Source organism: Buceros rhinoceros, unplaced genomic scaffold (genome assembly GCF_000710305.1).
Source record: "Buceros rhinoceros silvestris isolate BGI_N320 unplaced genomic scaffold, ASM71030v1 scaffold986, whole genome shotgun sequence".
Taxonomy (NCBI): Eukaryota; Metazoa; Chordata; class Aves; order Bucerotiformes; family Bucerotidae; genus Buceros; species Buceros rhinoceros.
Window position 1 is genome coordinate 13,290 of NW_010419082.1, and position 11,968 is coordinate 25,257.

The window sequence follows — 11,968 nt, forward strand, 5'->3', positions numbered from 1 at the left end:
CTTTCCCTCAGTATTTTCAGATCAAAATTACTAGGGTTTTTTTTTTTAGATGTTGAGAATTTTCTCTAGTATTTTTTTTCCTAGCTTTTGGGTGTTCTTTTTAAAATTAGAAAAGCTTGGGGCATGGGCGAGAGTTCTCACCAGGGTCCGTTATCCACTACCTCTTGGAACATGTTCACCGAGAACACTTGTCTCAGTATTGTGAAACAGAGCCAGCAGTTAGCTACTTTTGGAACCAGGTGCCAGACACTTATTTGGCCCCCAGATTGCCATGTCTGTTTGTTTTCCTAGTATCCTGGCCATTTCAAGTCCCCTGGAGAACTGCAGTGCAGAGCAGCTGGATACTCTTCAGCTCACAGCAATGTAAAATGTTCAGTAGAGTGAGCAAGGGATGTAATGCCAAGTGCAGTGGGTAGAGCGGGCTGAATGCGGAGCGAATGCTCCTGTCGAGGCAGAGCCTGGCAGGGCTCTTGCACCCCATGGGGCTGCTCTCTCGCTCCTCTGCTTCTGAAACGGAGCATCAGGTGCAGGACTCGCTGTCACGTGCCAAGGCTTCGCCTCTGTGGTGATGGTACAAGGCCCTTCTCTTAGTTACGCTCAGAACAGTGGGATCCTGGTAACTGGAATGATCTTTTACGTCACCAAACTTTGCTCTGACGTGTCATTCCAGCCCTAGCCCTGGTGACAACGTGCTGCTCTGCAGAGGCTTTGTCTGTTGGGTAACACAGGCGTACTCTAGAGGAGATGTCATTTGCATAGGCAATCAATTGCTCAGGAAAAAAAAAAGAAAAAGAAAAAAGAGGGGGGAAAAATGAAGCTTTTAGAGACACTGTACTTGATAATGTCTGTTATATGCTTGGTTATTATGCGCCTCTTGCTTTCAGATAGCAATAACATCTTTGTGAAGTGAGCAACCTTTACCATTATGACATACTATGTGGACAGTGTATTAAAAAGAGCAGTAAAGAATATTTGTCCCTGTCAGAAGTAACGTTAGTGTTTAGTAGCATATAGGCATGCTCTGCACTAGAGAAATAAGCAAACCAGTTAATATTTGACTATCAGATATATAGCCTTATACTGCTATTTTTCTTTTGTAAATATATACCAAGAACTCTATTAACATTTTGATACTTTTCTCAAAAAATTGAGAGTATGTACTTTTAAAACAAAATTTACGGGAAAAAATGGCTGAGTATTTTTTCCACATCCTTCTCTAGAAAAGCAATTTTCTTTTCACATCTTTTCTCCAGACCTTCAGAAGCTGCCATGCAGTGTGGTCCTGTATCTCCATGCTGAATGCAAGGGGCCATATTTTGTATTTATTCAATAGCAGACTGATTTATCTAGGATTATTTTTTCATTTTCCTCAAAACTACTGGTCCTTTTTTACTGTGGAAAATGTACTTCTGTGAAAATCAACCAAGGCATTTGCTGTCAGTTTAAGCAAGCAAGAAGCAATGAGAATGAGAAAAACACAAAGAAAATGGCCTCAAGGGAACGCTCTGCATAATGAACTTGAAATGCTGCTGCTGGAAATCTGTTGCTGCTTTTCCTGCCAGGGCTGTCACCTCACGCAGCAATTTTAGCTTACAGGGGAGAGTGGAGCTTATCTACAGCATTGCTAAAGACCGAGGTTTATGCTGCAAGATTTTCCAAGCTCTGGAGATCTCTATGCTCTGTGGTATGTCCATGGGCTATTTCTAGCCTATTTCCCCTTTAAAAATGCCATGGTCTTGCTAGAGGGTAAGAGAAAAGATAAAGAGCAGAAACAACAAAGCCCATGGAAGCCATATTTTTAAAAGAGATCTACTCCACACTTAAGTGGGAACTCATAAGTGAAATGAATGGGGAGACCATGCAACTTAAATGATTAAAAGTTGCCTAGTGGCATGAGAGAGATCATCCCCAAGATTTTCAGCTCCAGTTCCCAGCTTCCCCACCTGCCTGATAAGGAAGTATGAGAAAGCTTGTTCTAGAGAGAAAAGCAGAGCTGTGGAGTGCCCGAGACGCTCATTCCCCAAAGGGACGATCCCTTGCCATGTTATTTCTTGAAGCCTTGGTTAGGGTTCAAGTCGTGTAAATGAGAGAAATGCAATGAATGAAGTCAGAAAAGAAGTTACAGTGCACAGTGGTGTCAACTGTTCTTAACCTCCGAAGTTCAGAACACGGATGACTATTTAGTGATCTTCCTAATGCAGTAACTGCTTGTCAGTGTTACTCACCTGTCTGGCTGCTGTAGATACAGAATAACCGTGAGAATTGGCAGAGAGGAAATCTATCCTACCATGTATTCTACTATGTTCTCTGGTCCATATGAAATATTTCATGAAAATTTGTATGCCCTAAAGAAGGTGTTACCTGGAAAGATCACAAACAGCGTTTATCAACCTTAAATTTCGGGATTTATTTTGTTTAAATGTGTTGGTATACCCTCAGATACCTTGTCATCCAAATGAATGTTTAATTCTTACTTGAATCCTGTGTTTTAACAGGCAGTTCCATCATGTGTAAGAAGGTAGTCCATAAAATAAATCTCATTAGTATTTCAGAAGTGCAGATTTAAGGTCATTTATTTATACAGGTGCTGGCAGTTGTAAAACATAGGTGATACTAGGGGAAGTTTGTTTATGGAGTCAGTTTACTGGAAAATCAACAAGGTCAAAACTGCTCTAGCTCTAATATTTTGAATGAGTCAGGTTTGACATTTCAAGTTGAAAGAGAGCTCAGAATTTAGAATCAAGTTAAGAATATACTGGATGGATGATTTGGGGAAAGACAAATTAGATTTCTCAATTGACATGCAGTGCTAAAACTAGGAATAGCTTGCCAGGATTCAGAAAAATGACTAATACAGAAAAAAACCCGGAACCTATCTGGGAGGAAGGAATCCACATAGGGAATGTGTGCTAAACGCTGTGAGTATCCCGTGCAGAAAACAAGGAAATGGGCAAGTGCTGGTGGTTGGCAATAAATACATTACTTGTACAAAACTACCATGAAAATCAATCAGCTAATAAATTAAACAGGAGTTAAGAGGTGAAACAAGAAGAAATACTAATTTTAGATCTTGCCTCTCCCAGACTTTGTTCCTGGCTGTCAAATGCAACCTTGCAGACAGGCTATGATTGCCCCGGAGATACTTCTGAGAACTTTTTTTGTAATTTATATTTTTCTGGGTTAATATGTCTTTTTTTGTAATTTATATTTTTCTGAGTTAGTATTTCTTTTCTGTGCTTTCATAAAATTAGCATTTTTGTCTAAATGCTAATTATGAAGTATATATTAATATTTAATACCGTTACGTAGGGTGATTTTTGTATTCTTCCTATTACACTTTATATTGTGAAACAGGACAAAGGGCTTCCCTGTGGTTACAGAGGGAAGCTGTGGTAGAACACGGACCTGATCGCTGCCTGTCAGAGCATAGGCTAATGCCTGTAGCATGATCATTCTTGTCTTGCTCCTTGTCACAAGTATATACACTACATTTTAATCTAAGTACTGTGAAAACTCTTTGTATATGTGTTCTTTAGAATACTGGAAAGCCTGTACTTTGTATTGTTAGTCTTCAGGTGAAAACTGTTCTTTTCCTTAATAGTTTACATGCTGTAATTATATGTCAAAGTTTTTCTCAGCCTGAGGAGAGGATTGCCTCTGCTTTTAACAGCTATTAAAATATCTGTGAGCTAAGAATTTTCATATATATCATTCTTCAGGAAATCTGTACAGTTATCTGAAGTATGACCCTATTAGATAGAAGAAGGTAAAAGATTCTTCCAATATCCTCCCCTTTTTCATTGTGAATTACATTTCTATACCTGAACTTGTGTAGCTTTGTCCAAAAGCTTATGTTGTCAGAGTTTGCAATCCTTCATGATCAGTTTTGGAATATTGCAAAAACTTTTAGCCCCAAGACTTAGCCAAGAAGTACACAAGTAATTCTGTTACTGTAATTTGTTGACCAGTTGCAACTCGCGTACAGTGGAAGGGGTAACGGTGGTCCCTGTGCCAGAGGGAATACAGAAGTTGTATATAACAGGCATATATCAGGCATGCAAATTATAGTAAGGGGCAAGAGGGAGATCACTGTCATTTTTGTCTACCCTGTAGAGCTGATCATTGCCAGTGGTGCTAGAGAGGAGGAGAAGGACTTGCATTGTGAAACAATCTTTCCTGGGACTTACTGAGATTTAAAGAGATTTTTTCCTTCCATTTCTGAAACCTCAGTAGGCTGATTATTGAGGTGAGCTGTGCTTCTGCTGAAGGATGGAGGAAGAACAGCTTTTGCTGAGCTGCCAGTATAGAAAAATACAAAACGTATAGTTAATGCCAAATCCCAGAAGGATTCTGTCAAAGTAAAGCCACAGAAACAGAGATGAATACCTATTGTGCTCAGTGGTACAGCCCACTCTGATCGCTTCCGAGGGTAGAGTGTTAGGCCTACTGTAGCAAAATTCTGTCTTTAGCCGAGTTCTGCATCGTTCTGACCCTTGCACCTACGTACACCCTCTAAGAGTCTTTTCATTCAGCTAAGAACTTAAACACTGCTCTCTGCCATTCTTGGAGCAGAGGGCTCTCTTCATCCACGTCACCATCAAAGACAGGAGATGCAACAAGGAAAAATTGTTGCCAGCAGCAAGGACCTCGATGCAGCTGGTGAAGACAGGTTGCTGAAAGTGAGGATCTGCTTTCCTTTGAAAGAGCAGTTCTGCCGTTTGCTAATGCCAGCTTCCCTACCAACCAAAAAAGAAAAAAAAACTGTATTCCTAGATCAGCAAATGCAGAGACTCTGCTCAGAGATGAAGACTTGAGCTTGCTGGCACAATCTCTTTGTGTTCTTGCAAAAGGTTGAGCACTGTATATCACAGATGCTTCCCTCATGCTGGTTTCTGATTTTTCCTGGAGTTCGGAAATCTGCAATAATTTTACTGAAACTTATTGCGTTTGGCAAAAAGCTGCATCAGTTAAATGCAGAATCTGACCGTGTTCGGGTTGCCTAGTGCTAAATGTTTCATTTTTTCCAGAGGAAAAAGGGGAGTTACTGTGACTTACAATAAAAATCTTAGTTTCAATCCTCACCTTTATGAATTGTGTTAAAACAGGGGGTTTGTATGATTTTTTTTTTTTTTTAAATGAGATCTGTAGGGGTTGTTGGGCTAATTGTTATAATTTTGATGACTTTGAATTCAAGGTTGAGCTACATTTCATGTGTGTACCGATCATTTATTAATTGAACATGAAGGAATTGTACTTCATTGTGCTGCAAATTTTGCTTGCATCAAAGTGGAGAGAGGATACTTGTTAGTTCAAGTATTGAAATTTCCGTTTCATCTAAAAATTCTTCTAGTTTGTTTCTGTGACAAACTGGATTTTGCTTTTTATATGCTTGCCACTGCAGTTATTGTGCCATGTTATTTTTAAGAAGCACTTTCCTCCTCTGTGGGTCACAATTTAGCCCAAAGTCATCTGCGTAGATCTACAAATAACTAAGGTCGGTCATTAATTGCATTCTTCCTGTTGACAACAAACTGCTTATGAGCCATTGCCCATAGGGTATTGTGGGTTTGGGGTTTTTTTTTGTAACCAGTGCTGTGTGTAGAACTGTTCAGACCTATTGTGGTATATGAAAATATTTGTAGTTTCCTGTTAGGTCAAAGGTTTAGAAAAACCAAGGCAATGGATCAGATTTGATAGCATTAATTCTTATATTTGTGTGGTACTAAGACTTCCATTTGCTGGTCTTCATCTGGTTTATTGAAGTGTGATGTACCTATCAATAAGTTTTACTGCTTTTTATATAGAAGAGTGAAATAGCCTTGACTTTAAGTCCCACAGTGAATCAAAGTTGCAATACAGTGGTCAGTGTTTGACCCTTCTGCGCTGCTCTTTGATCATACCTGTGCTATCTGCTGTAAAGCTTCAGTATCACAGGTTTAGACAGCTATGTGCTTAAGGCTTGGCTTTGGCTATCAAGTTTCAATACCATGTCAGTAAATTAAAGATCATGTTTTGCTGTACAGGTAAATGGACATCTTAGAGAGGATATTTTACATTCAAAATCTGTATTTTTCTTTTCTTATTTGTGTTTTTTATTTTATTTTTTCCAACTGTAATGCAAATGATCTGTAGACATGAGAACTGTATTCATTTTGGATTCGTTTTGGTGTAATGAATGTTAAACAGGCTGTGGTTAACATTGATTATCAGCGATGACACTTTTTTTAAGCTTGAGGAACAAAGCTAAAGCCAGGCTTGATAAACTTCGCTGGGAAAATATGCGTGGTTTAATTCACATTAAAATACCTCTCGACAAACCAAACCTCTGATGTGATCAGGACCTCTGTTGTGAATTATTTTCCCTTCCCACACAGTCCAAAATTTAGAGCCCAACCCTGTGAAGAGCTCAGCATCAGTGAAAGCCATGTGGGAACTGAAATGTTCCAACATCTTCCAGGATTAGGCCTTTACTTTGGTCCATATCTTGTGCATTATGCCATCTGTTCTTCAACTAATAGATCTTTTCCCCTCATTCTGAAAACTAGGTTATGTTTTGTCAGTTCCTAGTCCTGGTTATAGAAGTTTATTCTCTTTCAATGCAAATAAAGCAAGCCATAAGGCATATCTCCTTCATAAGAGGATTAACGTACAGACCTTGGTTCACTTTTGTTGTCTTTGTGTTGGTTTGGTTTTGTTTCCTTATGATGAGATAGTCATCTCTGTAATATCAGTATATTTTAATTGCTGTAATCTGATGTACCATTTCTCTCCCCTTTTTTCTCCTTCCCTAAGATTATCGTTGGAGAGACTGCAGTGTTTTGTCTACAGTTAGCTACAAAGGATTTTGAAAACCAAGAAAAAACGATATTAACTGGAGACTGTTGTTATATAAATCCACTGGTGCGCAGGACCATCAGATTCCTTGGTATGAGCAAAGTCTTTCATTTTCTGGATGGTGAAAGTGATTAATTATGTCTTAATTTTGAGCTGGAGAAAATATTCATATAACCATACAACATTTCATGTGTAGTCTTAACTCAACTCAGGTGCAGTGAGTTCTCTCCTTTTGGGTAGCAAAAGGAGTTTCTTGGAATTTTGGATAAGAAAATAATTGTAGGAACAGTAGTAAAAATAGAAAAAATTGGGACCAGAACGGGGCAAAACAACAACCCACAGGCCTGGAGTTGGGTGAAGGGAAGAAAGGAGATATCCTTGTTACCATATCTGTAGGTTGATAGTTTTCTTTTGGTTACGCATGCACATGGCAGCCAAAGTTGAAGATACTGGGATATCAATTTTTGTTAGAAGCCAAGCCCTGTTCAGGTACTTTCTTAGCCTGGAGATTGTAGTCTTTAGTAGAAAGCCGTACAAAATCCACGCTCCACTGAAGTCCGTTGTAACTCTCCCATTGACTTTAGTAGATATGTCATCCTTTCTGCGTAGTCCACTGTTAATGTGTTTTGAGGGAGCAGTGCCACCACTCAAAATGTCTGTTGAATATTCCCGGATGTCTTTTTAATACATGCAGAGATGCCATAGCTTAATTCTGTTGTTTGCTTCTCATTCACGGTTGTATCTAAGAGAAACAGCTGGGGAAACGAAGCCTCGGGGCAGCTAATCCTCCCGCGTGCCCCAGTCACGGGGTGAGGGGGAAGGGATCTGCAGCTGTATCTGTATTTGTGGTGTTTGTATAACAGCCGAGCCTGCCTTCTGAGTGTGTGATTGCCTGCTGCCACAGTGCAGTGCTAAGAGTCATTAAGAATGACGCTGTCTTGCACAGCTCCAGAGGAGCGGGGAGTGATGGTCACGAGCATCTCCTGCTCCAGTTGCGCTGTGTGTGGTCAGTGCCTGTGTTTCCTTCCCACTTGGTGGACCCTCCTTGCTCATGGAAAAAAAAAAAAAATTGAGGGAAGGGATAAACGATGGGCTCTGCACTGTTCTACCACGAGGCATCGCTACATTATGGTCACAGAGTGATGTGGCCTCCTATGCTGGGGTGGTGCACAGCCTCAGGGCTTGCTGAAAGGGCACTTCCGTGCAGCGACTCACACTTCACTGCTCTCCAGAGCCTAGCAGCTCAGGGTGAATTAACATTAGTGTGACAGTGCTGACCAGCCAGGATACCAGAAATCATCCTCAGTCCACTAGCTTTGCTGAGGTAAAACCTTATCTTTAGAAACGCACATTTCTGTGGGATTGTGTCCGCTGTGGTGTGCAATCATCAGAGTCCTCAAGGTGCCTCATGAATTTGGGAACTGCCAGAACTTGTGCTATGTTCACAGTGATTTGAAGTATGGGAAAGGTAAAGGGATTTGCTCGTGGAAATAGAGGAGGAAATCTGTAGCTCAGGTGAAATACACCCTCCCCCATACCTGTTGGCTTTGCCTGCCAGTCAGAGTGCTGTGTTTGCATTTCCTTCTAGAGCTCATTTTCTGCTTCCAGAAGGATAGAAGGGGACCTCAGAATAACATAAATCTGCATTTACGTGCATTTCGATTCTAATGAACAAGTACATGTGCTTAATGCTTTGCTGGTATGTCTGATAAAAAAAAATTTAGCATAAGTAGTTCCTCAAATACATAGATCTTTAGCTTGCAGTGTTGATACTGTGATTACCGTGCCATGCATAGGTATGTACTCAGAAGCAGGCAAATGAAGATAACTCACGCATGGCAATATCGAATTACTCAGTGCTTCAGCTTCTTTACAGCTGCAAGGGAAAATAAAATGTTTGTCCAATATGTGTTACAACTTTCCAAGTTGCTTCGCCATCCAGGCCTGACTTTGTTGGTTCTCAAGGAGATTTACAGGGTGAAGAATTTGCCTCTGTCACCTCTGTTTAGTGAACATGTGCAAAAGTTGGCTACTAGTGTAGCTATAGCTCTCCAACCTGAGCCAGGATCTCTAGGGTGCAATACGTGTCAGAGTTTTTCATGTTCTTAAGTGGAAGAAGCTGGTATATTACTGTGATGAATACTGTGATATGTTGCCCTGGAGTGAAATTGTAAGGAAATTTAACTCTTTCTTTCCCTCTTTAGGAATTTACGCATTTGGACTGTTTGCTACGGACATCTTTGTAAATGCTGGACAAGTAGTAACAGGGAATCTTGCACCACATTTTCTTGCACTTTGTAAACCCAACTATACAGCACTCGGATGTAAACAGTATACACAGTTCATCAGTAGCATACATGCCTGTACTGGAAATCCAGACCTTATCATGAAAGCCAGAAAGACATTCCCATCCAAAGAAGCAGCACTAAGTGTATATGCAGCTATGTATCTGGCTGTAAGTATATCGTACTGTTTAATGTCACTGTATTTGTGAGAGCAAACGGCTCACGCTGTGAAGGGAGGAGGGAAGGACGGGCGGGGGCAAGATAAGACAACTATGGGCTGATTTTGTCTGTGGAAACAGTCTATGAGTTACTGTGAGGCCTTTGAGAATTTAATTCATCAGATGTAATTCTGATAGTTACAGATGTAGTTCTCTGAACCTTGAAAGCTTAAGGCAGTGCTGAGAGAAGGCAAGTTCAGGAAGGGTTACAGATTTAGAATGACCAGGTTCTTGGTTTACTTTTTCTCCATTTCCAGAGGATGTGAGAGGAGGCTTTGTTGGGTGGTAAAGAATAAGGGTAGGGATTGCCTGAGACTGGTAGTGGTTCCTCTCCATGTTTTAACCCAGTACAGATTAGTAGAACTATACACAGCTGTATTCTTTGGTGTGGTGAAGCGGAAGAGTGGGCATATGTAAGTTTGTGATCTCAGCAGGTTTCCTGGGAGATCTGTGCATGTCTTTGGGTACCAGAATTGGTATTTATAGGCACCTCAGTGCTCATGCAAAGCCAGTTTGGCTCTTATTCTGCAATGAAGTGGGCTACAAGACAATCCAGTCCTTCTTCCTTCTCTCCACTCTGATACTAGGAGTGATGAGCAGGGCTGGGATAAAAACTGGTGTTATTGCCTGGTATCAGAACTGTGCTAGAAGCTATTAAGAAGTGTGGGGAGGCAGATGAGAGGTAGAGAGACTAAAGAATCTCACTCAAGTAACTCTGTGCAGTACTCCCTGGCTTAGTTTGGAGCACACATCATTCTAGTTAAGCAGAAGCACATCCTGTTCTTGGTAAAGTTGTCCCCAACACATGCCTGCGGGAGTCTTTTACCTGGACTGTGCTGGTAATCACAGTCCTTTGTAGCCCTGGGTTGCCCTCATAGTGTCAGTGGGAAACTAGGCAAATGTGTGTGCGCCTCTGTGGTCATTGCAGGAGTCATCCCTTAAATTTTCTCAGTATTTGGACAGTATAGGCCTGCCTGTCTGTGTATGCATGTGAGAGTATATATGCATGTATGGATATGTGTGTGAGTATGTATTGCTTTTGAGCATATATTTAATGAGCTGACTTTAATTCCTCATTGATCTGGAAACTAATACTTGCCAACATGGCAAAGATCCCAACTCTATCCGCAGACAGTGTGACAGCCCCATGCTTCCGGATGTGGTTTTAGAACCCGTTGCTTAAAATCTGCATCACTGACAGTTACGTTTACCGAAAGTTCCTTGTGACCAGTGTCTGTCTGAGATGTGGATCATCAGTTGGTGCAGGCAAGTGTTACCTGCAAATAAAAGATGAGCAATAAAATTCCATTCTAACTTGAGGCAAGTGTGAAACTCCTAATAGTATTGTCTTTATTTAGGGAGATATCTAAGGCTTTGCTTCACTGAAACATACCTCTAAATTTGGCACAAGCAATTTTAGAAAATATTCAGCATTCTTCATTTTAATTGCTCCTATTTTTCTTAGCCATCTGTAAAGTTGGATTTCCACTGTTGCCATGAGTCACAGTAACTCGCAGAAACCAGCTGTTCAGCTACTGCAAAGAATAAAGGAAAATAGTACTAATGCATTTTAAAAACAAAAAGTGGACATTAGTAAGGTCTAATATCTCATATTGATGACTTTGGCATGAGCAAGAGTATGCAAACCTTATGCTGTCTGTGGTCAATATACAGTTAGCAACATCAAAAATTAAAACTGCTGTGATCTGTTTCATGACTATAATCTTGCAGTAACTGCAGAAATTAGTATATCTTATGTCATGACAATATCGCTGCATGATGCATGACACTGTCATCATTTAACTAGAGCACTATAAAATGCCCTCAGGATTTCTGAATTCTTACAGGCTGCCTAATAAAGCGAGTTCCTATGATGTATTACCTGAGTTGTAGCCTGCAAGTTTAGGTCCTTGATTTTATTTTTTTTTTTTTAAATCTGTTGCATGGTTGCAGGTTATAATACTGTTTATTACACGCCAGGAAAAAAATGCACTGTTCCAATATTTGGGTTCCTATCCTTACACCATCAGGATGTTTATCGGGATAGTTGGCCCTGAATAACAATTTTCTCATCACTCTTCACTGGAGTAGGAAGTTTAAACAGTGGCCTAGTCTTTGTATGAGCCATGGTACAACAGTTATTTGAGAGCACAGACATAAAGACGTCCATATATTACTCAGTTAGTATTTCATGAGCATATGAACTCTGATACAAAATGTGCTTTCTTTTTGGTTTACAGAAGTATTTGGGGAAGAGGGAGGGGTTGTGATATTTCAGCCAGCTGTGCGCAAAACGCAACCAGCTTAAAGACATAGACAGACAACAAGCTGATCTAGAGTCCTTGCTCTCTGAGTGGGGGAGGTCAGACTTGTATGATTTCACCATCAGCCCATTTAAAACCAAAGCTTATACTTCATCTAGTAATTCCCCTATCTCGTTCCATTTAAGTGCAGCCATGTCCTTATCACCTAACATCTGTGCGTATTGTCTTGTTAACAATAGCTTCTTTTTTCATCTAAACTCTTGAGTCTTCCTTGTTTCTCCTTCCCCTCTTCTGAGAGTGGGTGGCTGCTATGGTAACTCTGAATTCCCCTCCTGCTGACAGTACAGTCTTTTTCAAACACTTGTAT

General features: G+C 40.4%; 1 protein-coding gene across 1 annotated transcript in view; it reads left to right on the forward strand.

Moving 5' to 3' along the window:
- Nucleotides 1–4,610: 4,610 nt before the first annotated feature.
- The window catches only part of LOC104495738 (lipid phosphate phosphatase-related protein type 5), a 26,029-nt gene continuing 18,671 nt past the window's right edge, over nt 4,611–11,968 (forward strand). The window contains exons 1-3 of the mRNA XM_010138747.1: nt 4,611–4,679; nt 6,793–6,925; nt 9,039–9,289. Of these exons, the coding sequence (XP_010137049.1) occupies nt 4,611–4,679; nt 6,793–6,925; nt 9,039–9,289 (453 nt within the window). The remainder of the gene's footprint in view (nt 4,680–6,792; nt 6,926–9,038; nt 9,290–11,968) is intronic.